Raw genomic sequence first — 24,791 nt, forward strand, 5'->3', positions numbered from 1 at the left:
TGCGCGCTCACCTTTTGGCTTCCCTGTTGGTAGTAAAAAGAAAAAAAAAGAAAAAAAAATCAAGAAAATATGGCACTTAAGGCGCGCGTGAGAAAAGCGTGGATAAGAAGCGGGTAAAAAGCCGGAATCGATTCTCACCGTTTCCGCTACGTGACCTGTCCGACATCGCGGACCCGTTGTAGTGATGCCGACGCGAATTTGTGCTCTCCAAAGGAAACGGGGATGCCTGCCGATGATTGGGGGTCAAGGTCGGCGGCGGCGTCGGGAAGGGGGTCGTCGGATTATCCGTCGTCGCGGCGCCCTCCGTGTCGGATCCGGTGCGATATGACCGATCAGCGGCGCCTGGAACAGAGGAAAAGAGAAGCGCGTTGAATGGACAGAAATCGAGTTGCGGTTCCCCTGTTTTCGTCAATTTTTAAAACAAATTTTCCGCCCCCGAATCCGGTCGTTTTGCGGTATTTGTCAGGTATCCTCGAATTCCCCTGCAGCGCGAGCGTCGCGTGAAGTCGCACAGCGTCTTCCGGAGTTACTTTTATACCCGGGAGAAGACTCCCGCGGGAATCGGCCGAGCTAAAGGGTAGTAAACCCGGATGATCGGTGCACTCGGAATAACACCGCAGCAGAGAAAGGGGAACGCGGTGCCGGGATATCTTCCGTGGAAATAAGTGTGATCAAATCCAGGAGTCGAGTGCACGGTTAGATCCGGTCACCCGGTTTCTCCACTCTCTGACGATGAGTCGCCCCAGCTCGGACTTCCTTCCAACGACGTCGTTCGCCGAATCTACTCTCCGGCAACCCCTGCCGCTCTCTCTCTCTCTCTTTCTCTCTCTTTCTCTTTCTCTCTCACTCTCTTACCGAGCGACAACTGATAGCTATCTCGCCCGCTCTTTACGGGATGGACATATTGATCCTTATACTCAACTACTTGCGGACACGGGTTTTCGTCAGTTTTCTTCGAGATATAAATGTACAAGAAAGAGGAGAGAGACCGCGTGGATGGAGAAATGGAGGGATCGAAGGGATGATGATTGAGTCTGGGATGTACCAACAGAATTTTGGGCGGACTGGAGGATGAATTGTCCACATAAGTGTTATTTGCGCTGATGATAGTGAACTCGACGAGAAAAACAACCTTTATATGTATCGGAAATGAATATGATTAAATTTGAATAACACGAGCTAAGATATTAACAATTTGAGATATAATTTTATTATTACAACGATTTTTTTTATTTTTCTGCACGTTTTGTTCGCCATGTAGAGATAGCTTGCAATTTTTCACGCATAGTCATCTCCAGAGTGGATAAAAATAGATTTTCGTTAGTACAGTGCGACAAATGTTAGTCAATAATAATAATTCCACGTTTTAGCTGGTCCATAATGTGAGATTTCTTAAAGTTACTTCACATAATTTGTAGATATCGATCGAAGAGAACAATACATAACCTCAAAAACATTGCAATTCGGTTAAAAATACTAGTGTTCAATTATTCCGAACGTTCTAGTAATAAAATCTTTTCTTAAATTAGAAATTTTTCTTCATCAAGCTCAGATTCGTACACCGAGAATCTTTTTTAAAACGGTTTCCTTCTCTTCACCTAACTTCCGATTCGAACGATGCGACCGATAAATCCTCCCAGAGAAATATTAAATTCTGAATTCACTTCACTGCAAAGATAACACCGATGCGATTGTACTTGCACAATGATTTTACCCTCACTGTTAGAAAAGCATGCAACACTTATATTTTAATCTTAAAAAAATCGTTCGATCGAAGACAAAGTTGTCAATCAGAAATCACCCTGCCGATGAAAAAATGTTTCGCTAACAAAATCGGGGTTGGAGGGGGGAGGAAAACCCACCGCTGGGGTTTTGCTAAGGCGTTTAGTGACGATGCCCCGGGCTATTTGTAAAACTTTCCTCATTAATTACAGACAAGATCCAATCCTCTCGAACCCTTTCTGATCCCACCCTCGACGATGTAATGGTGTAAACTGTAACCGTAGCCCGCCATACCGAGTCTCTGGTTTCGGCCCCCATTGTCTCCCGCCACCCCTCGCCGCCCCTCGCCTCCCCTCTAGGCGAGAGGAAATTTAACAGAAAATTAGAACCCGCCTCCTTGCAGCGAAGAATTATACGCCAATTAATGATGAGAATTACCCAGTCAAGAAGCCGGGTTTTATTCATCGACTGTATAATAGCCGTTAAACTACTAGCCTCCCACGATTTATATCATCCAGATTTTTAACACGCGATAACGCGCGTGGTTCAGCGCTCAGGAATATTCTAACCGACAGTTTCAATCCACCGCTCGATTCGAGCGAAGAGCCCTCAGCCCTGCTGACCGAGGGTTGAAAGTGAAATTTCGCGGGTCAGCTGACGAGGACGCGACGCGGGCGTTAGCGGTGAAATTTTAACGTCGGAAACGCGCGTCGTACCCAAATCAAAATCCAACGGTATCAACCCCTTGGCGAAACTCGACGTGAGCGGGTTGATTTCGAACCCGCATTTACCAATTTTTCGCATTTCTATTCGCTGTCCTGCGTGGTGGCGTAAATATGACACACATAGCTATATTTCGTTGCGACGGTTATAGTTTCGGCACGGGGTTGGACCGCTATGCGAGCAAACGTGAAGGCCGAAACGTACGTCTGGGGGTGGCGGAGAGTCCGCGTGGTCGGGGGCGGCGGCGCTGATATTACTGGCATTAAACTTTCATATTCAATCTTGCCACCCCAGGCACCCGGGGACGCGAGGACGGGGGGCCGAGGGGCAAACCTGAAGCCCCGCATCAACCCCGTTGGTAATTGCGTTATGGCCGTCCTACGTCATTCCGACTTTATTTATTGAATTTTCAAATCCATAAGGATTCGAATGTGTCTCGAAGTAACCCGACAAACTTGCTTCTACCAATTTCCCTCGAGTTGTGGGATATACGCGAACACGCCAAGGAACTGCCCGAGTACCGTTGAAACCCAACGACTTTTCGAGTATCTCGCCGCCGTGTTGTTGGTATGCAATGGTCAGGCTTCCTCGCCATTTAACTCGCGGAATGGGGCATATAAAATTGTATCGGCTGCGGGAGGAAGATACGTACTATGACAATTTTCTCCCCTCTATGGCGGGAAAAAAAAAAAAATCAGAAACAGTTTAGAAAACGAAAATGAATCAACGACGCAATACACGGCGCCGCACGTTCGACCCTTAAACAATTAATGGACGTTGATGCGACAGATTTCTTACCGAATTTATAATTCTTTTACTCTGCTGGGAAAAATAATTGATTGTTTTTTGGGATATTAGCAAATTTCCGAAAGCTAAAAAGTTGACTTATATAAAATACGTATGATAAGTGTATAAAAAAAAAATTTCCGTTAGTATTTTTCACTAGTGATCGAAAGTTTGTTCGATGACGAATATTGAACGTGCGAAAAACATGTTTGTGCACATATTTTTGGATCCCGTTGTTTGTAATTTTTAAGAGGAGGGAAGCCGAGCAGCAATCTCGACCCTGGAGCTACCCGGAAGAATCCCGGAGATTCCGAGCCCCTGAATAAGTTATAATTAAATTAAGAGCCGGTTACTTCTGGCTCCTTTTCTCTCTTCGCCAAGTAAATATATGACTTCCTCTTCTACGCTCCGGTCCGTTTAATCGAAACTTTTAATCCGAGCCTCCGACGATGAGTAAAACGAAAAGTTCACCACCTCTGCTGTACCGGCAAAGACAACATCGAGACCCGGATTCACCCCTGTGGATTATACCAGATCAACGACGAATATCAAACTCCGAGACCTGCATAAGTATAATAAGAATGCCGCGTCGAGGCGGGGAGTAAGAGATTAATTAATTAAATGTCAAAATCGGATCATCATTCCTCCGCGTTTAAATAATTCACGTAAGCAAAAAGCTAATTCCTAGTAGTCTGCGATCCTGAAATCCAGGACCGAAGCCATTTGCGAGAAAAGGTGAAGCATTAAAATAGAGAAAAAATAAATAAATATGACAAACTTTCAACAGGTGAAAAATGTCGTTTTTCTCCCGGAAGGAACCGCGCGGCGTTTCCCTGGGGCGGGCTCTTTGACGGAAGGATCACCGCGCCCTTCTCACCCCTATTTTCCGTACACATCTGGTGTAGGGTCTTAATAAGCCGATGCTCGTTCGGGGAACAACCGCTGATGAGAACTGGCTTGTCGATGTTCGCGCGTGTGTGTTCGTACGCCTCTAACCCCGGGGTGGAGAAATGTTTTCATTGCATTTGTGCAAAGATATTATTATTATTATTATTATTGTTATTATATGGCCAGCAGGCAAAGGATACAAAGAAGCCACTTGGATCCTGTTCAATTCACTTTGATCTCAGACTAATTTTTTGCACAATCAGAGCCTGAGTGGTCGTAAAGTGAAATTGTAAAATTGTGTGGAAGAGAAGGATCATATTCGCCTAGGTAGAAACAAACGTCGACGAATCGAGTGATCAGTGCCGATTTCGAAAACAAGAGCTCTTCGCAATCACCTCGTATTTTAAAATTTTTTAATTTCATTTGATTTTTTTATTATTATTTTTTTTTGTTTCATTTGATATCAATCAATCCCTTTCCGAGTTACTTTCTCGTCTTCGGGTCACTCGACGTGCAGGGAGTCGAAGGGGGCGGGGGAAAAGCAATTTTTGAGAGGGGTGGAGAGGGAGGGCGAAGGGCGAGGAGGGTGACGCAAATTAAATGTCGGATCAGAAACCCGGCTTCTGTCACTGGCAACATTGCCTGCACGGGAGTGAAAGGGGATGGCATGCAGGATCATCCTGGCGTCCCGTCCTGGATCCGGCGAGGTCGGCGAGCGTCGGGACGGCTCCCCTGCACCGAAGGAATTACCATTTTAAACCCCCCCGGGAAACAAGCGAAGGCTATATAACGCAGTCTCTGTGTTCCCGGATCATATGAGTTTGTTCGCTCGCCGTTCGCCTCTGGAGAAAAGGCAGGTATAGATAGGTGGCTCGATCCCTTTTCCACCCACGCCGCGGAAGAAACAACGCCGATGTCACTTACAAGGAGGGTGGTTTTTGACTCGAAAAGCGAAAAAGAAAAAAAAAAAAAAACAAACGACGCTTGTCTTTCACTTCCGTTACAGCGCCTCGAAATGAGTCTGCCAACCGAAACCGAGGGTGATTTGTTTCCTGGATTGTAATTAAGCACGCAGCAGAAATCGTACGATGTTTGAAAAAGAATATTGTGTCGGTGTTCCTGAATTTTTGAGCAAATTTTGCCAATCCCTAGAACCATTGTGTGCGGGATGAATCGTATGGCCAACTAATAATCAGCGCAATCCCCTTCAAGACGGGGAATAAAAATCATGAGAATAAAACCCCGTAAATAAAGTACCTACGTCGGTCTATACCCGCGGTGATAAAAGTAGGGGGAATGAGAAACGGTGTACGGAGGGGCTGCATACAAGGTAGTACAATTATTTCCTGGTCGGATAACAAAGTTATGAGAAAAGTTTGCAAACCCCCGAACTTCGCTCCCCCCACCCCACGTGGCTCGGAGTTAAGATCTTTATTTCGATATTATTTTCAGTTTATTATTGCGCGGGGGTTGGTTTCTCGTGATATTTCAAAATTGTTGTTTCACCACCCGCTCTTCCTCCTTATTCTTTCCTTCTTCGTACCCAACATGTATACACACACACATGTGTTTGTTTTTTCAGTTTCATTCCGTTTTTCGCGATATACTTTATACCTAGATCGGAAGAATGCTCGAAACGATTATTTCACTTGAGAAATATTTCCCTGCTGTACCGAGATACCGTTACTGTTTCAGTCCTTACCCGGCAATTTTTCCGCCATCAAAATATCCACGTATGCAACGTGTGTAAAGAAGTCATAAACATAATTCCACGCACGGTCAATATGATCCGCTGTATGGAGTATGACCGCAAACGGGAAAGGATGACGGGAGAAGAAGCGGTGCAGACCCTGCTCGAAATATATGTGTACAGTAATGAAACCGGGAGTTGGCTTTTTTCGGCAATAACCAGGGACATTCGGAAACAGTCCGGTTTGCGTGCGAAGACTTCCTTCGGCCATCAACCCCAGCTGACTCCGCGTACTTCCAGAGTTTCTTACCCCACCATTATTTCTCACACAACCAATTCGATACTCTCGATTGACTTACAAATCTTTTTACTTTTAAAAAGTCACCAGAGCGTTGGCAATTTTTCATTATAATAATATTTTGTTTCTAAGGCTATAACGTAAAAAGGATTAACTATTGGTTCCAATAATAAGAATAACAACGACGGTGTATAAAAAATCCGTAAGGTTGTACGAAACAGAGAAGAGTGCGGGGGAAAACAAAGAAAAAGTAAATAAACAACCATTGCTTTTCAAGACATATAACGCGAATTTTACCGGCACCGAGGTAACAATTTGATTTCTGCGTTCATTTTCACTCAATTAACGGTATGTAAATACAAATATCGAATTTACATCTCAACGAGTCGTCGCTGCAGCCAACGGAGAGACACGCACCCACGCACATGCAAAAGCAAGTACATACACGTGTCCGAATACACAATAGCCTCGAAACGAGAAAGAATTGTTCTGAGGGTGAACAACGACACACGGTGTGTAGGATAACGGCGAAAGTGTGGAACGTAAATAAAACTAAAGCGAGAATAAAAACGTCGAAAAAAGAGGCAAGAGTGGAGAAACAGAGAGAGGGAGAGAGAGAGAGATAGAGAAAAAAAAACAAAAAAAAAAGGAAAAAACAAAGAAGAAACAAAGGTAAAAAATAACAACGGAAGAGACGGGAGGGAATAAGGGAGGAGGGAACGGAAATGCGGAGGAAGAGAAAAATAAAAACATTCCGCTTTCGCTGTGTAGCTGAATAAACCTGGGTATATACGTATGTATACATATATATATATATATATACACACACACCTATATATACTATGTATATATGTAGACTATAAGGCCCGTGCGGCATTGCCGAATCCCATCCTGCAGTTACAGGGTCTCAGCACCCCCTAGCAACCCCACCCCTCACACCCCCTCCGCTCCTTCTCCCTTTGCCGTCGCGTATTAGTTTGCGAAACAGGAAATATATATCCTCACGCATTGCATTCGCATCCACGATATAGGTATATGCATATATAATGCAGTTTTGTTAACTGGTGACGTAAAAACTTTTCGCATTACCGCAACAAGCTCACCGATCGTTCGGATATATACGACTTCCGCCCTGACTGCTTACAGGATGGAAAAATCACCCTTCCGTGAACCGAAATGAAGGGAAGAGGATGATAAATAAAAAAATAAAAATCTAGGTACGGGTAATCGAAGATCGAACTACCTTCAACCGCTACTTATACGTTCATTTCATTCTACTGGTTAAATCGAAAGTATGGAAACGACCTTTGCGGGAAATTCATGTATAATTTATCTACAATTTGTACACAAGGTTGATTATTCCATGAATCAGCTGTCTCGCCTTTTCGCGTATTTATAGAATTATAACAAATGTAAGTCGTTCGTTCGCGTGAAGCAAATCATCGCGCATAAGCGTGGAACGAAAGAGGAATTTCGTTCAGTGAGTTACTTCTTTCTTTCTCATTTTATTTTCAAAAATACAGCATTAAGTACGTGGTGAAAACTCAGCCGTGGTGTATTTTTAGTTCTAACGCCGGTATTATGCGGACGGACGTGTTGCCTATCGCTCGCGCATTAAACTAGTCCGCCGGAACCACCGTCCTGTGAAATACGAGCAAGTCGATAGTTTTGTGTTACGCATATTACCACGGGGCGGTCGAGCGAGGCCCGAAATTTTATTGCGCACGCACGATTCGATTTTCCCCCAAACACCTGGACATCGCCGTGTGGATGAAAAGCGTCTGCATCTACAGGTGTAAAATACGAAACTCCGAGTGGGAGCAAAGTACTGTTTCAATCACACTCGGAGCGAGGCCGGATGGATTTTCCTGATCGATCCCTAGAAGCGAACAAATCGGCCCCATTTGTACCTGTCCATTATAACGCGATATTGATGAAGCCACTTGGTAAACTAACGAATGTTACCGCGGCGTCGTCGCTCGGGTTCTGTAGAGAGTGTTCACTGATCGAGTGATTGGTCGGGGGAGAAAAAGAAAGGGAAGAAAACAAAGCAGAATTAACATTAAACGATGGTAAAAAAAAAAAAAAAGTGAAATTGATAATATAACGGGCATTGGAAAACAGAGATAAGAGAGAGAAAAAAAAATAAAAAGAAAGCAACGAATATCTGGGGACAGAAAAACAACCCCCTTTACAATCGACCGGCGTTTAAACGATCGTAACATCTCGCGAATCAATTAGCCCCCAAGAGATTCTATGGTAAGTAAAACGAGAGGAGTCCCATACGAGCGGCCGTAGCTTTCGTCGGTGGTCAAAGTATATATGCGCGGAGGCAAAGTGCTGCCGGGTAGGGAAATACAATTTTGCGAGTTATGAGAAACGCTGTTAACTGAATAATTCTTGCTCGTGTAGCGTTCGCTGGTTAGGGATAATAAATTATTTCAAGAAGGGGGATTAATTTCCTTTACGAATAATTAACCGACTGGACAATGAAACCTTGCAGGCTTCCATACCTTGTACTCGTCGTGTCCGCCTCACTCGCATTCTCCCCTGCTTTTGCAACGGTCAGTCCGACCGCTCTGAACCCCCTCGCCGACACCCCGTTGCCCTTTCCATTTACCCCCATCCCGTCAAATGTTAATCACGACTTACACACCGCTCCAGGTATACACACAGGACCCTGGTTCTCCTGCGTCGGCTGCCAGAGCTGCATTATTGAGTGACCACGGCCTCTCTAGGTATAAGTTATAACCCCTCCAGGTACACGTTACGTGCAGGGTGGAGCTGAAGAAGTGGCCCGCAGAAAATGGGTAACTAAAGACCAATCCAAGTTTTCGAGTTTAGAACCGAAAAATTGACCGAAACTTTGGCTCGGCTGAAATTAGCGTTCCTTTCGTGTCGGGAAATTAATTTTGTACCTACGTTGCATTCCAAAAATAAAATTTATTCCCGATAAATTAATGTCTTTTATTTACTCTGATCTAATAATATGTTACAAAGCATGATTAAACACTAGATTTCAGGCTGTAATAAAAATTTAACGAAATTTTAAATCTGTTTCGACTGAAAATCGTGTTTCGGTCGGACACTACGGGAAACGCACTCGCCTTTTAGCCTCAGTGATCTCTTCGCTCTTTCCCGTCTAAAATGTTGGAAATCAGAGTCAAGAATCGAGAATATACGTACACGTAATATAACGAAATGAAACGTGTGTTTTCTCTCTTCTCTGGTATTCTCTCTGAAGTGGGACGTAATCTTGACATTTCCCTACAAATGCCGAGAGATCTGCTTTTGTTGTACTTGGTTAGCCTAAACACGCAGTGCTCGACAGTCCCTGCCGCGTGTTAAAATAAACATAATTAATGAAATTACTCTCTGCTCGGAATACGTGGCTACAGAAGGGCTAAATGAGACTTCGCTCGAGCTGCCGGGGTTCAGGCGGGATCTTTTATGCTAGCAAAACAATCGAGACCCCGTTAAATTAAACGGTGTTACACTCTCGTGTGGCTTTCGTCTCCGAGTATATTCACCTGACTCGGTCACTGGTAAGCTTGAGATCACACCGAGAACTGCAGGCTTTATTAGTTCTGGAAACGGGGAAAAAGAGTAGGAAAAAAAAAATGGTTTCATTATGGTAAAATGGTTGATTTTTCCGTTAACCTGTTTCACCTGATCCTTAAAATTCACCCAGAAGTGAATATTAGATTTTACCATCATATTTTGCCGAGAGGGAGGAATAGATTAATGCAAATTGGCTGCGGTGTTCAGGGTTTATCGTTTGCGACACGCGTACGTTTCTGCATGGCGGGTGTTTCAGTCACAATACGTTGCAATTCGCATCTCTCATAACGTGGCAACAAACTTGGTGAGAGCTGTGCAGATTAGTTTTAGAGCGACACGGTGCCGGGCTTTATAATGATTCTAAAGCACACAGAGGCATCCAGCGGACTGTGTTCAAAAGTGTAAATAGATAGTCGTAGAATCGTTAGTTGACCTCTGTTTTCTTTCAATTCAAACGCTTTACTTTACCGAGCAACGCGATTAGTTTATTCTGCAAAGTAGAGGAACAGAGAGACGAAAGTCGGTTCGTCCCGAGACCAAGAGCGGTACGTGGTTCGGGGAATGTGCATCCGGACGAAGGGAAGGGAATTTGAGAGAGAGAGAAAGATATTGCAGAAGATAAGATTCGCTCGCGCCAAGCACATCCAGCTTAACGGTTATAGTCCCGAATATTAAGTGGAGGGTAAAACGGCCGTTGTGGGTTATGAAAATTATTAGTGACCACGTTTCGTTTGAAAAAGAGGACCGGCAGTGCCGCTTTGGAAAGCCCATTTCCCCCGAAAGATACGCGTCCCACTATCTCTACGAGCAGGAAATTTTCAAAGAACGCTCTTCGAAAATTCCGAAAGCTCCGCTCTGACTCCGAGTAAAATAATAATAGAATTAAGAATCAAGCGTCAACTACAGCTGCAGCGTGTCAAAGTTGCAACGAGTTTCGTCGTTGGAGGGTGAGAAGATGACTGGGCATTGGCACGACGTGACGGGGTTTTCGGAAGTGCAAATGTCCGATAAACCCAGCCACCAACCAACTTCGATTCGATTCGATCCGATGGATTGGATAGGCAAAGCGTTAAACGGGTGAGGCCAAGTTGGCTGGCCTGACGTCCGTCTCTGTGATCACGTTCTGGAGGTACTATAACAGTGTGCCAGCCAATATTCCATTCGACGCGACACTGTGACACTCGATGTACGGTGCAGGCTGTTGAACGGTTGACACCGATCGACGGGTGGTTTCAGCTCGGCGCTTTACCGGTAGGAAACCTTTGTGAATACCGAGTTACACCACCGTTCCAATCCCAGCCGCACATACCTACGCATATATCGACGTAATGATGAACGGGACCACAGCTGGTAAATGAAGGAACGACGTGGATCACCACGGTTTCTCTCCCCAAAATTAACAGCTTTGATCTGGCAACGCAGTCAGCCGCGTCCGTGGAAACATGTATGAAAACGCTACACAGAGGAAACCCGTCTACATCGTTGCGCACACAAGTGTCACCCATAATGCAACACCGTGGGTGAACGCTGTTCGCAATTACGAGCTAAATTTAAAAGCGCACCTGTGACGTGGGTACACCCCGTGCACCTGAAAAAAGTTAGGTGAACGCTAACGGCGAACAAAGAATGTGCCGACTGCATGAGCTAACGTTGATCCCCGATGGTTTAATAAAAGGATGAACTCTGCACGTAAGCCGTCAACCCCTATCCGCTTCTCTATACATGTACATGCAGACCAGCAAACTCCGTCGGAGTTTAGCCTTATACCTTCTGAATTGATAACGCGAAGTCCGTTCTGTCCGGTGAGCGCCCAGCAACTCCTCGACAATGCCGAGTGACCAAGACCTGTGATTAGTCTGGCAGCTGTCGAACTACGGTAAGTTCAAGTTATAGTCGGCAGTCGTAGACAATGATTCGATAAAGAAAGGCCGATTGAATTGGGAGAAGAGGCATGCACCGTTTCCGGATTTCGAAGCAACGTTACGTACCTAATCGGAGGGTGAAAATCTGGCCGGAATTCGGGGGCTGAATGGCTGCTGTAGCAGCAGGAGCAAACGGTGCAGTGTGGTTGCAGTTTATGAATGATATACGGACGTGGTGACGCGTTAAGCGTGGTGAGGGCTCGTGTTGCGGCCGTAGTAACGTAGTAACCTGGCCAAGTATGGTCGGCAGGTATAGGCGTTGCGATACTCTCTACAAGCCTAACCGAGCAGCCCTATCTTGCACCCTGCACCGGGGATGATATAATGGATGCATCGCATCGGGGGCTCGCGGAACAACGGTTGCGGTCGATTCGCCGTTGTCTATGATTAAACCTGGAGGTAACCAACGGCCGCATTTCGCAGCCACATCGCCGTTCAGGCGTGATAATTAGCGACTGAACGGTGTCGAAGAACCGGGAACCACTTTCCGGGCCAGAAATCTGAGATCTGTGCTAAAGTGCGACGGTTGAACAAATCGCGTGGACGAATTGGGTATAAATGGATTCCAAGACGTTCGCGGATCGCGTTGGAAGTTAAACAGAACGAACGGAAGAGTTCTGACCGTTGGACATTTGGATTGTTGCCTTAACACGCCGTTCTCAACGGTAACTCATTCAAATGTGCGTTGTGCCAAAGTTTTTGTATCCTTGTTGAGAAATGGGAGTATAAGATAGGCTCCGTTCACCGCTTAGCAAAATTAGCGGCTCAGGGGATGCGTCTGACTGAATTAACCGAGGAAAAGTTAAGCGGCACATGCATAGCCTAGCATATCCCGGTGACGGATAATGAAGTTCGAAAAGCAATTACGTCTCTGATAAGATCCCGTCTATTACAGAAATTAGCTATACTCTTCCTCGGCCATTTTACTCGTTGTAGATTCATTTTCCCACGCATTGCCACTCACTCCAGCAGGATATCCTGAGGTTACCCCCCGCCGCTACCAGAGTGAGTTTACTCGATGTATGCGAGAGCGTCTCGCCATTAGTGGAGCAGACTGATCCCGTCTTTTAGAGTGACGTCAAAAGCCACCAACGTTGGGCTTTTAGCGAGTGCCACACGTCGACATCCGCACGGATCAAGTCTGCGGCTTACCTGACCTCTTTACGGTAACTGCTTCCTTTTCCTTTTCCTTTTTCACTTCTCCTTGTCTCCTTATTCTTCCTCTTCTTATTCCTTATCTTTTTCGTTTTTTCACTCCTCCAGGAAACATGATCACTGCATTTACAGAGTCGTGTCTATCCTTGATACGAATGAACACTGAACCTCGATCTGTAAAGTACGACACTTCGTGCGCGATTAACTTCATCGGCTGTAATACTATACGCACATCTAAATTTGCAATTTCCATCTCCAGTGGTCATCTGACCGGTGTAATTAATATTTCGCGTGTAACATATAAAAGGCGGATGTTACCTATAGGGAAAAATTTTCGTCACACAAATATATGCGCGCGGGACTGACACTTTTTCTCCAATATTCCTGTCGGCGGCAGCGTGGCGTTCTCGCGTAGGAGGCAACTTTCCACTCGCCGATTTCCATGCAGATGTAATTTTCTCATATTTTATGCCCTCTTTAAAAAGGCATTACGGAGATGTCAAATCGCGCGAGTTCGCTCTGCCTCTTGTCATGTATAGTATATACCTATGTATATACCTTTTTTTCCACCCTCCGTGCCTTTCATACCCTCCAGCGTTCACTTCCCCCTCGGTGTTCCAAATCCTCCAGTGGAGCAGCACGGCATTGATAATTTCTGAATATCGCCTGGTTCTCGGCAATGTCAAGCCGCAGCAACTGAGTTGCGGTCACGTGCTAAAAGGGACGTGCAAAAGTTGCAGATACCAGCGACCGTGGTCCGCGGGTGATCCGTCCTTTGCCAGCAGGATATAACAAACGCGATAAGCCGTCTTCACCAGGTAAAGTTTACCGTTCAGGGTTGTATTCATCATCAGCTGATCTCCAAGGTTGTACCGAAGAACAAGCGGAAGCGGATGCATCACGGTTCACGTAGAAACGAGAAAGCGGATGAAGAAGATCTGGCGCGTCGCGAAAATTTTATCGGTCGACAACCCAGACGGTCAGGAGCGTCACTGCAGAATGCTTCGAAATCGAATTTGTTAGCGAGCGATACTGGAGCGAGCACTGGAAAGGGAGAGGGAGTCTGAGAGCAGTTTACCTCGAGAAAGAGGGTTAAGTGGCTCTCACTTGAAGAATTTACAAACGACGATGCAACCTGGAACGTGTTTTCCCGTCTCCATCGTATCTCCTGCAGCGTCACGGGTGCCTGAGTGTCTAGGAACCCGGTCGAAATACGTTTCGAATGAATACTCTGCGATCCGCGTGTGCAACCACGTATGGAAAACCAGCTTTTGAGAAATGGTTCGGATAGAAAGCTACTGTATTGTGTCGTACAGCTATTTCCCGAATAGGAGACAGATGCGATTGCAGCTTCAGGGGCATGAATAGACCGCGCCTTCTCTTTTTTTCCATACTCGTTTTTTTCTTCCTTATCCCAGATCCACACATGTTTATCGGTTCAAGTCAGTGTCAATTTCCAGTCAATCCAGTCGAAAACTCAGCGGACCGCAAAGGGATGATTACTCGAAAGTCAGCGGATGAAAGGTGGTGGTAGGTTCTTTCCGAGGAAAAACAAACATCCTTCGTTACTTTTTCCAAGGGGTAGATAATATTTTCCTGAGCGAGAAGATCAGGTGTCGAAACGTGACGTGTAACGTCGAGAATGTAACGACCTGACGGTATTATGTCCACTTGATCCCCGGCGAACCCGGACAGCCGGATATTAATAGCTATCATTTGATCTTCACTCTCGCGTTGAGAACTGAAAGTTTTTCTGTTACTTACGTGGAAAAGCGGCGCCAGCGCGTTGAAATTCAGCGCGAAAAAAATCATGTACCGTGCCGTTTCTCACAAGCTCACTACCAATCGGCATCATCAGTTATCATTTGCGCCCCACCCTGAGGAACGTCCATGATCATCCCGCTGACGACTGCCATACTTGCCTTTTATACCCTGCAACGTGGACGAAGAAAAAAGCGACTGTTCCCATTGACGTGTCTTTTGTGAGGATCAGGCGGCGCCCTTGAAGTCGGATGATCCCCGGAGTTAATTTGGGGTATAAAGCAAACTCCGAGTGGGTGGGTGTATAGCTGTATGTACACGGCACTCGCGTACCATCCTCTCTAATATATAAAATGGGCCGTTTGTCGACAGTTGCCGCTGATGAATCACACGCTTGTCCGGAGGCGGTTGTGTATATTTTCCGCCACGTTGTCTCCGCCGAGTGATTAATACATTTCATTATTCCAGTCACCCGTGTAGTCTCCCGGGCTAGGAATTCATTACGACCTGCCCTCTCGACGGATTCGGACCGCAAAATTTTACCTCCAAAGTGCGCAAAGCACTCCTCGTCGACGGATAGACAATTTCGTTATTTTTCATTCGCTGGTGATTCGAAATTGACGTCGTTGAATCAAAAATTCAGCTTCTCGAATTATCGATGCGAATAGACACATGAGGCTAGCTCAAACGCGTAGATCAGCGGAGAAGAATTGCTCTTGCGCATCGATCAACCTCTTTGGTGCTTTTTTAGCTCCACGAGGATGGATCCAATTATGCGGTACGTCGTACCAGTTTTTTTTTTTTTTTATGACAGGAATGATTCAAGGTCCGCATCAGACACGGGCACGAAACACCAGACTCAAGACACCAGACACCGACCATCAGGCACCCCATTAACGTCAACCCGAGTCCATCCAGGCTCCAATCATGGATCCAGCACCCGGGGCAGACAAAGTGCGCCTGGGAATAAGAGGAGGAGGAAGAGAAGGAGGAAGAGGGTACACCTAAAGAAGGGTGATACTCGCGAGCGTGTTCACATGTGTTGAAATATAGCGTCGGTCAAAAGAGGGACGAGTCTGGGACTCAATTAATGCGACGTACCGGGATCCCGGCGCGAGTAGCAACCCAACTGAAACTCTTCCACCCTCCACGGGCGTACCCTCCGAGGGTACCAAGCAACGAACCAAACAACCAGCCGACCAACCCTTCGACGGCTCACCCGCGTCTGGCTGCATTTGTTCCAATCCACTGCTCGTCGATTACCACTGGTCCAGAGTCCAGCCTCCGTCTCGAACCACCCTGGGCTCGACGCCTCCTCCACCGAGGCACGTGATAGCACAAGCATCGATGGCGCGAAATCGTGTACGATTTCTGAGGCCACCAATGTATCCGTGATGCCTTTTTATCCCCAAAATTCCCGTGGGGTGAGGACAGGGTGAGAAGGAGAGCGGCCGAAACAGTCCGCGGAGATCGGAAACTACCCCGGTGTTTCTCTTCGTTCGACATCGAAACTCACGACTGATCACTGAACTTGAGATAAGACCTTCGTTTGTACAGGACTTTGGATAATGAATATTAAATCAGATCTATAGCCACACCAAAATCAGGCACTTTAACGCGAAGAATAATTCGCATGGTTTACCTATAATAATTTGTGGTAACAGAACAAATCAAAATTGAAAAAATTAACATTGTACGCGCGGTGATCTCAGGTTAAAAAATACCGCTTCCTCTCGCCTATAAACGCGCGTCACTAAAATCGTAGATGGAAACGGCACTGCTCGTTAATCATTAAGCTTGCTTTTTCCGTTTAATCCAGTGAAATATTTCCATGCTACGAGCGGGATTTTGGGATGGCGATGAGGCGGGGTGAGGCGTGGGATGCTGGATGTTACGCGTAATTGATGATACCGTTTTGCATCCGCGAACGGGCTCTTTCAAAGAACACAGCCGACTTCAAGCGGGACCGAAACTTTCCGTCTATCCTCTCATTTTTTCTCTTTCTGTCTGCCACCTCTCCGTACCTCCGACTGTAAGGGCTCGAGTGTCGCCCGCAATGAGATGAGTGTTAAGTGGCCTTGCTCGCTCGTTCATGTAAGCTCTGCATTCGAGCTTCGTCAACCAGAGCGCGTTACACGAATCCCTACATGGTTAGAAAAGAAATGTCCCAGCAGATCCACTAAAATTTGTGCGTCGATTTAACCATTTTTTAATATATTAATAAGTGGAAAAAAAAGTACCAAGTACAAATTAATTGTTGATATGACAATTTAAATGCTATATTTACTAACAATAATGGAATAAATAATTTTAACGTAAAGTGGACCGGCTGGAACGTTACGTTTAGTTAAATTTTTCCGACAGCGTACATAGCGTTTCGTTAAAATGGTAGGACAAAGTTTTCAAAGGAGGGGAAATTTAATGCGAGGAATTGAATTTCGCCTCAGTAGACATCGCCGATGATTCCTAACGGCTCTACAGTGTAATTGATTCACTTCGATATTCGCGGAGTGAAAGTAAGAGAGAGAATAATTATACAACGAGCTAAAAGTTATAATGTACAAGAGAAAAGTTAACCACTGCTGTGCCTCGACTTAAATGAGATGGGTACGGATTACCAGTTTTCATTATTTGATTAACGTTCCGGTGCGTAGTCGAGATCGTTCGCGCTTGAGATAAGCCACTTTGTAAAATAAGAATGAGAGAGAGAGAGAGAAGGAAGCTGCAGCAAGGTTTTCTTCACGATCGTCCGTTTTCTCTTCAACTTCTTCTTCTTCTTTATACAGCACGCTTCTTGAAATTATCATCGGCTCGTTTTTTCCTTAGTTATCTGTTATTGATTTTGTACGATAATATGAGAAAAAAAGCAAGGCTTGCGAACGTCAGATCGGCTGAGCGATCACGAAGAATACAGATGATAATTATCGACCGTATACACCTCGGTTGCGCACGTTCCTAAAAGGGTGAAACTAATTTTGGAAATACGTAATCCAGGCCCTGAGATCCGGGTTGGAGGTTGCGAGGGATCAAATCCCCGAAGTCTGGAGGCTCGAGAAGAAGAGGAGGAAGGTGGTAGATGTAGGTAGAGGAAGGAAGAGGCGTGATCGAGAACGTTAGAAGGTCTGCAAAGCTTCTAAGTGTTTGATGGAATATGATGGACGAGTCTAGTGAAAAAGAAAGAAAGAAAGAAAAAAAAAAAAAAAACTCCGGCGCGTTATTGCCGGGTGAAGCAGCGCTCTACGTTTCTTGCAAGAAAGCGAAAAAATTGCTGCGGGGGGAAGAAAAATAAAATAAAAACCCCAGTGAGGAAAGAAAAAAAAAAATAATCAGGAAAAGAGTTCTCATATTCCGAAGTATCCGCAAGTGTGAGCTAAAATCGGTAAACTGGCGAAGCCGGAGAAAAGCAAGAAAAATATGTACTTTGTAAGCTCGCGTGCGATCAATCATAGTTCACGTTTGAAAATTTATCATGAAATTCCGACGGTTAATTTTTCAGAATCCTTCTCATCGGCGCGCGTGCATCGGTTTTTAGTGGATGCTGAACTCGGCGTGAAATTTGGCAAAATATTGTCGACGAAGAGGTTTAATTAGCTTTGCGGATTCTTATTACAAACCTTGCAGCGACGGAGAAGTCGAACAACTCAGGAGATAGGAAGAAGAATTTAAGCGGCTCAAGCAATTATGATTGGCAGCTGATAACTCGAGGTGCCTAATTACTACGGGTAATCCCTCAAAGTAGGGGTTATTATTTTTCGTGAAAAGGGGATCCACAATCCAATGACTAATTCCCCTTAATTGGGTGTCAAATTATATTTTCTACCAAGATATTATATTTCTCAACCGCCGCGGCAGCGGTTTATCATTATGTTTGTCGTATCTCGTAAAATCGCAGCGTGATATATTTCCGACGAGTTTTGATGCCGTCTCGATGCGTTTTGCAAATATAATGTGAAACGCGTGAATAAATCGCATCTTACTACGTACTTGTTACTTGATGATGAACCGTCGTTTTTTTTGTTTCTCTGTTTTTTTTTCTTACCATCTTAAAGAATGGTCAAAAAACAAGATACAAAGCTTAGCAGTAATATTATGCCGATCACGAGAGATCTTTCAGATGCTGTGCGACTATCAATTAAACCTTTTTACAGGTGAGCTGAAATTGTTTAATCAATATTCGAGAAGGACACCTGAACAGAAATTTTTTAATTGAACCCGATAGAAGCGAATACCTCCGATGAATCCTCGATGGCATAAATAAATTTTGACTCATTTGAGTGGAGGGGGGAGGGGTCGGAATATCATGCCTTGAATTTCCCTGATTGTTATGACCCGTTGCCCCCTTCCTTCCCATTTTTTTTTTTCCGTAATTCATTTTCTTTCGATTGATTTTTATTTTTTTTCTACTCCCGCCTTATTCATTCGTTGATATTTTTAGTCCTCTGAATGGCTGATAGCACCAAGTGGCTTTAAAGCGCTAAGTATAATGTGTGTGTGTGCGTGTATGTATATATATATGCATACATACTACAGCACATATATATACATACATACAATGTGCAGGGAATTTACCGGTAGCTTTGACATAAAAGGCTCTTATCTTTCATTTTCCATCATCTTCAATACCGCGTTGCGTCAGGGCGGAGTTTCGTAGGAATGGGGGGGGGCAACGATGTTTAGTCGGTTAAAAATTCCCACCTTCCCGGCTTTTGTTTGCGTCACTTTTTTTTTTTTTTTTCTTGTCACTTTTATTCACAGGCTTACGAATAACGCCGTCGGCCGAGAGGACGGAGTGAAGAATCGGGTCAAACGAAAGGGAACCTTTCATTTCTTTCCGCAAGATTACCTCCGACCGAGCCATTTACGCTTGGTAATGCTACAATTAAAGGTCGTCAACCCAACCTGCTGCTGCTGATGCTAATGCCGCTATACGACAATTCGCCGATCCTTGTGTACATCGAAGACTTATAATCGATCCCAATGATACGGTACCAGATATATTCAAATGTACAATAAACATTCGATCAAAGTAATTTAAAACCAATAAAGGGGAAAATGAAATTAATGGTAAGAATAAAATCGCTTCCTCACCATTGTACTGCTGCGCCAATATTGAGGCGAAGACCTGGCCCGGACTGCGGGCCCCCCGGCCCCCCGTCGACGGGGGCCCACCGACGCCGTGGCGAGAGTTGTCCTCTTCGTCGCTGCTCGATGGCGCACCACCGTAACCGCGCCGTTCACGCCATTCCAGGGACCGCTGCCGGCGCAGTCCGCGGCCCCCGTTCGCGTGCCCCCGGCCCAAGGTGCCCTCGCCCTCCATCACTGCGGCATCTGGGAAGAATTAAGAAGAAGAAAGACGGGGGGTTAGAGAGAAGCCGAGATTCGGACGCTGTGCTTGTGCAACGAGTCGCGGAAAATTTCCGTCAATAATCGGTTATTTATATTGTAAATTGGCCTGATGATTCTCCGGAGTAACGGCTCTACGTGACCTGGTTCTCACATTTTTACGGAGCGAGAATCACGGGGGCGTTTCACGGCGCCTCGTTATCCTCTCTCACGGTTCCGCACATCTCTTTTCGATATCGTATCAGGCATACTTGTACGTATAACTGTATTACACGAGTATACGCGTATGGGAATTATTATCAGATGTACCTAAGGGAAGAGGGGTGGGAGAAGTTCGATATTTTCACGGGTCGCCGAATTACTCGGTTGGCGGAAAGTTTTTTTTTAATGTCTCCGTATTGTTTTTTTCTTATTTTACTTATTCGGACTCGAACGAAGAGAAAGATGTCTCAGTAGCGGATAAATTGCCCTGCACTTTTTTTTAAGCACCAACCTTCGTCTTCGGGGTGTGAAAAATCAATCGTCAATCTCGCGATAAGCGCCAATTTCGACGCTGAATAGATTAAAACATTAACTGTCGTCGCTGTGAGTGATATTGCCGTTTTCGCGAGGCACTCAAAATTTACTCCCCAACTCCTAGCCGCTCGATCCTCGATCGAAATTACTCCTGATTCTTACTTTTTTTTTTTTAATAAACGGCCGTGTCCCTTTTGTCTTTAGTTACATCGATTCCCGATTATCGTATCAATCTTCTTCAGTTCGAATCTCGGATCTTTCAAAGAGTGCCGGATTGAAATCTTGAGAGGGTGGAAGGAGTGGCGAGTGAGAGAAAGAAGGTGGGAAAAATTTCGAGAAAAGCGAGGAGATAGGCAGAACGGTGAAACTTACACTGTGCACCAATTCAATTAAAGGAAACAAATACCGGTGTTTACCGGGGAGGACATGAGCAGCCGGCGTGGAATTGGCCTGGGAATTTGCTGGGCAAATATTATACGTAAAAATTTAATTAAATCTAAAGTAAAATACAAAGCTCCTCGCCGTTCCTGGAGGGAGCTGCGAATGGCGGAGGGAATAAACCGTTGAAATAGAACCCGTGGTATTGATATTAGAACCGATTGCATCGTCGCGCGATATTCTCCGACAATACCTGCAATCCCAGGTCGTAAAATCCCGCATTTTTTTTTTCTTTTTTCATCTTTCTTTGTATTCAAACACAAACATCGCGAAAATTGGCAAAATGGGGCGAAATACCAAATCAGGCGGATGAAATTGCATCGCGCGGAATAAAACCTGATCTCATCGTCAACGAAAAAGGAAAACACCAGTTTCCGGTGATAAATTTGCCAGCCACGCTAGTCTCGTAGAATCTCCCGTGTTCCGAGAAGTCCGGGATCCTTTCACGACATCCGGTATTGTAGGTGAACGGAAATTACATCACGTGTAGGAAAACTCAGGACGCGAAGCATTCGGCTGAATCATCGTTGTCAAAATATCGCCGGCGAAACTTCGACTGTCGGTGAGATAAAAAAATATTCAAGCATTCGTGAAGAACCGAATCAATAGGCGTATAAAATTTCAGCAGTTAGCGGTTAAAAACTTTCAGTCGGATCCTCGTATTGACCTGTAAAACCTCAATTAGCGAATTGAAATGACCGGCGATTGCATCGGGGAACCTCGCGTTCAACTTCAACCGGCTATTTTAATTTCTCGATCGGCACGATGACGCCTCGTTGTTGTTTTGCGGCGCATTGAATTTCGCATCGTCCCATCACGCGAGGCAACCCTTGTCGCTGATGGAGTGTTAAGGGTGCGCGGAGTGGGTGTAAAATCAACGATAAAAAAAAAAGTAAAAATAAATCGGAAATTTTTCGAAACCTTTCAGAGAGCACTTCGTAAAAAATTCCAAACTCACAGCGAGAGAGCCAAAGAGCCAAAGAGACAGAAATTATTCACTTCTTCGTTTCATTCGCATATGCGAATAAATTACGAACCGGCGTTTTTGGACCAGGGAGAAGATGCCGGGTCTGCTTGTCGTCGAGGTTAAACCACGTGATGGATAGCACCGCAGCGGCGAACGCAACGCGAGCAAATTGTTTCGCCTTAGTTGGACAAATATTAAGGAGAGAAGACAAACACCTGAATATCTCACTGTTAGGAGGACCCAATGAGTTTGAAAACTTTCCTCCTGCGGTTTTCCGTCGATAAATATTCATTCCGCAGATTTGGTGAGTGATAGGAATTGGAGCAACGGACTCTTTGCTTCGCCTTCCGTTCGCTCTCGCGAGTCAGTCCAGATCTTGAATCTCGCATGATCTTCTTTCGATCGCAGTTTTTGCGATCCTAGGCAGAAATTCGATGAGCGAAAACAAGCCTCGATATCACTCGAGTCACAAATTCTGGGACCACCTACCGCTGTAGGTATGCCACCTGCACCGGGTCGAAGTTTCTACTTGTAATGAAATTCCGATCCTTCTTTGACGGCGGAACTTGACTCGATCGAGAGATACTCGAGAAGGGTCGACTTCTCGAGTATAAGGGCGACAGCGAGACGGCGCGTACTTCTCGGCGTAGTTTCAACGCGTTTCGGACTCACTCGGAGCAGCTCGAATTCTGCGCCCTTGAGAAACGCTTCGGTTATAGTTACACGCCGACTATTGTAGTATCTCACGATGTTGCGAGCGATAGCGAGAGGGCCAATATCCTCCCTAATCAATTACCGCCCCTGAAGCACCCTCCGGCTCTCGAGAATAACCGGTGAATCAATCTTTAACCTGTCCTCCTCTTCTCCCGAACGTCCAACGTTTGCGGTGCACTCTTTCTGATCAGCGAGCGGCCATGCCATGGGTAATATACTCGGTAAAATGATATCGCTGGGCAAACATCGGAGGGAAGAGCAAAGAAAGAGCGGCGTCTTCACTCTATTAGGCATCGATGAGGCGAAACAGTTGCAACTTTCATCAAAGATCTGGAGTGAAAAAAATCCCCAAGGATTGGGAAGGTTTAAAGTGCAGTATCGCGGGTCGCGTCAAAATATCGCATGCGTTCGAAGGTTGTGAAAAAGCGCCGAGTGGTTTTCTCCGCACGTCTGCATCGCGTCCTCGGGCAAATTTGCAAAATCCGACTTCCGCTGCACGGTGGAAAATTGCGGAATTAACGGTTAAGTGCATTGCGGCGGAGGATCGATCCTGCGGATAAAACTTGCGGCTTGAGCTTTCGCGGAGCTGGATCATCGACGCTTTACGAGGCCAAAGGATGCGCCGTGCTCGACTTGCGGGGGCGTTGAAAATTGATTGGACATTTCGAGGGAAGCGATTTCGAGAACTGCAGCTGGACCCGAGCGGCGACAGCTGCCGATATCTTTCGCGATCCGGACAAAATTGCTCGCTGCATTCGGGTGAAGAAAATCTGCCTACGTTTTACCCGGACGTAAGCGTTACGTAGAACAAGTGTAGATTATCGTCGAGACGTTGGTGGACGGTGGATATTTCTACACGAGCGTTCTACGTCCGAACCAATATCGAAACACGGCTCGAATGCATAAAAGATCGCGGGCTATTTTACAGATTGAAAACAGATACACGACAGTAATCGTGCGATTTCGCGTCAATGCGGGGACGCCTTCGAAATGTAATATCTGGTGATTTTGTTGGATGTAAATAACCTGCCGTTTACGTTAATGAAAATATCTTGTGACTGAATTTTAACTACTTACTTTGAAAAACTTTGTCTAAAAATTTACAGTGTCAATACTGATTTAATCCTGTGACAGTAAAATTGTATAAAACTAGGCCTTCTGTTGATCGGTGGGAAAATCGGTAAACTTGAAACAGAAGAGCAACATTGCTATTAGTTTTATTTTCTGTCAAATATAATATCGATACCGTTCGGAAATTTAGGCGACGTCGAATTTAATGTTGAAAAAAAAAAATTTTCGCGGCGCTGCGTAAGCGAGGAAATCAGAATGGTCGAATAACGCAGAATTACCAACGAGCGCGACTAATTTATGAGGAACCTAATTTGCAGGGCTTGAATAAAACGAATTCGCGCTCCGCTATTATACGTATGTAGGATATGCCTATATATTCTTTTCAGAGTAAATTAAACTATACCTACAGAATGGTGTGTATTACACTTGGAAAGTTTTCGAATAAAGCAAAGAGGATGAAGTAAATACTTTGTAAATTACTCCGACAGCCGGTTAAGTGTACGGAAGGAAATTAAGTAGCATAGCTGCAGTGGCGTAGTGTGAGAGGGAGTAAGAAACCACGACGGCGTATAAGATTCGAGAGGATATGGCTATTGTCTCGATTACGTGAGAGGGTGCAACGGGAAAAAAGAAAGAAGATAAAAGGAAAGAAAGCAGAAATAAACGCGGCGAAGAATACGAGAAGAGAAAAGTAACCAGAGAAGAAAATCTCGCGCGTCTTTTTCCGCCCCGCGATGCAGGTCAGACGGGCTTTTAAATAGCTCCTAATTAAGTTAAGACTGAGAAAATTGTCGGTAGTATCATCTTACTGCGAGTCGCGCGGCTCCGTGAGGGCGACGTATAAGGAGGGCATCAGAATGCATGAAACATAGAGGAATGAGAGCAAAAGGGAGAGAGAGAGAGAGAGAGAGGGAAGGCGTAGGGAAAAGCGGGGTGGAGAGGTCTCGTATAAAGATATGGCTCGAGAAAGGCTCTTGAATATTCATAGTCTTCCTTATGGAAGCCCCGTGACCAGCAAAAGGTGCGGAGGAAGTAAGGGAGGGCAAAGAAGGGAAGAGTCGTTCCAGAGTTAACAGCGAAACGTCGTTGCGCCCTTCCGAAGCGGCCGGACGGGTGTTATTAAATATTGATGATATCCGCAGTAGGAATGTCGGTAGAATGTTTAGGGAGAGGGCGCAAAGGCAATGAGAAGAGAAAGAAGAAAGGAAAACCCTTATTTTTTATCATCCTGCTCGG

At 45.3% G+C, this 24,791-nt stretch overlaps 1 protein-coding gene across 6 annotated transcripts in view; it reads right to left on the reverse strand.

Annotated features, from left to right (window-relative positions):
- Positions 1-24,791, reverse strand: part of LOC124306788 (teneurin-a) — a 489,347-nt gene that overhangs the window by 256,951 nt on the left and 207,605 nt on the right. For all 6 annotated transcript variants that reach the window (XM_046767795.1, XM_046767801.1, XM_046767797.1 and 3 more), the window contains 2 exons: positions 19,595-19,834; positions 139-342 (listed from right to left, as the gene is read on the reverse strand). In XM_046767795.1, the coding sequence (XP_046623751.1) occupies positions 139-342; positions 19,595-19,823 (433 nt within the window). In that variant the 5' untranslated portion in view covers positions 19,824-19,834. The remainder of the gene's footprint in view (positions 1-138; positions 343-19,594; positions 19,835-24,791) is intronic.

The sequence above is a fragment of the Neodiprion virginianus genome, chromosome 6, assembly GCF_021901495.1.
Source record: "Neodiprion virginianus isolate iyNeoVirg1 chromosome 6, iyNeoVirg1.1, whole genome shotgun sequence".
NCBI classification, from domain to species: domain Eukaryota; kingdom Metazoa; phylum Arthropoda; class Insecta; order Hymenoptera; family Diprionidae; genus Neodiprion; species Neodiprion virginianus.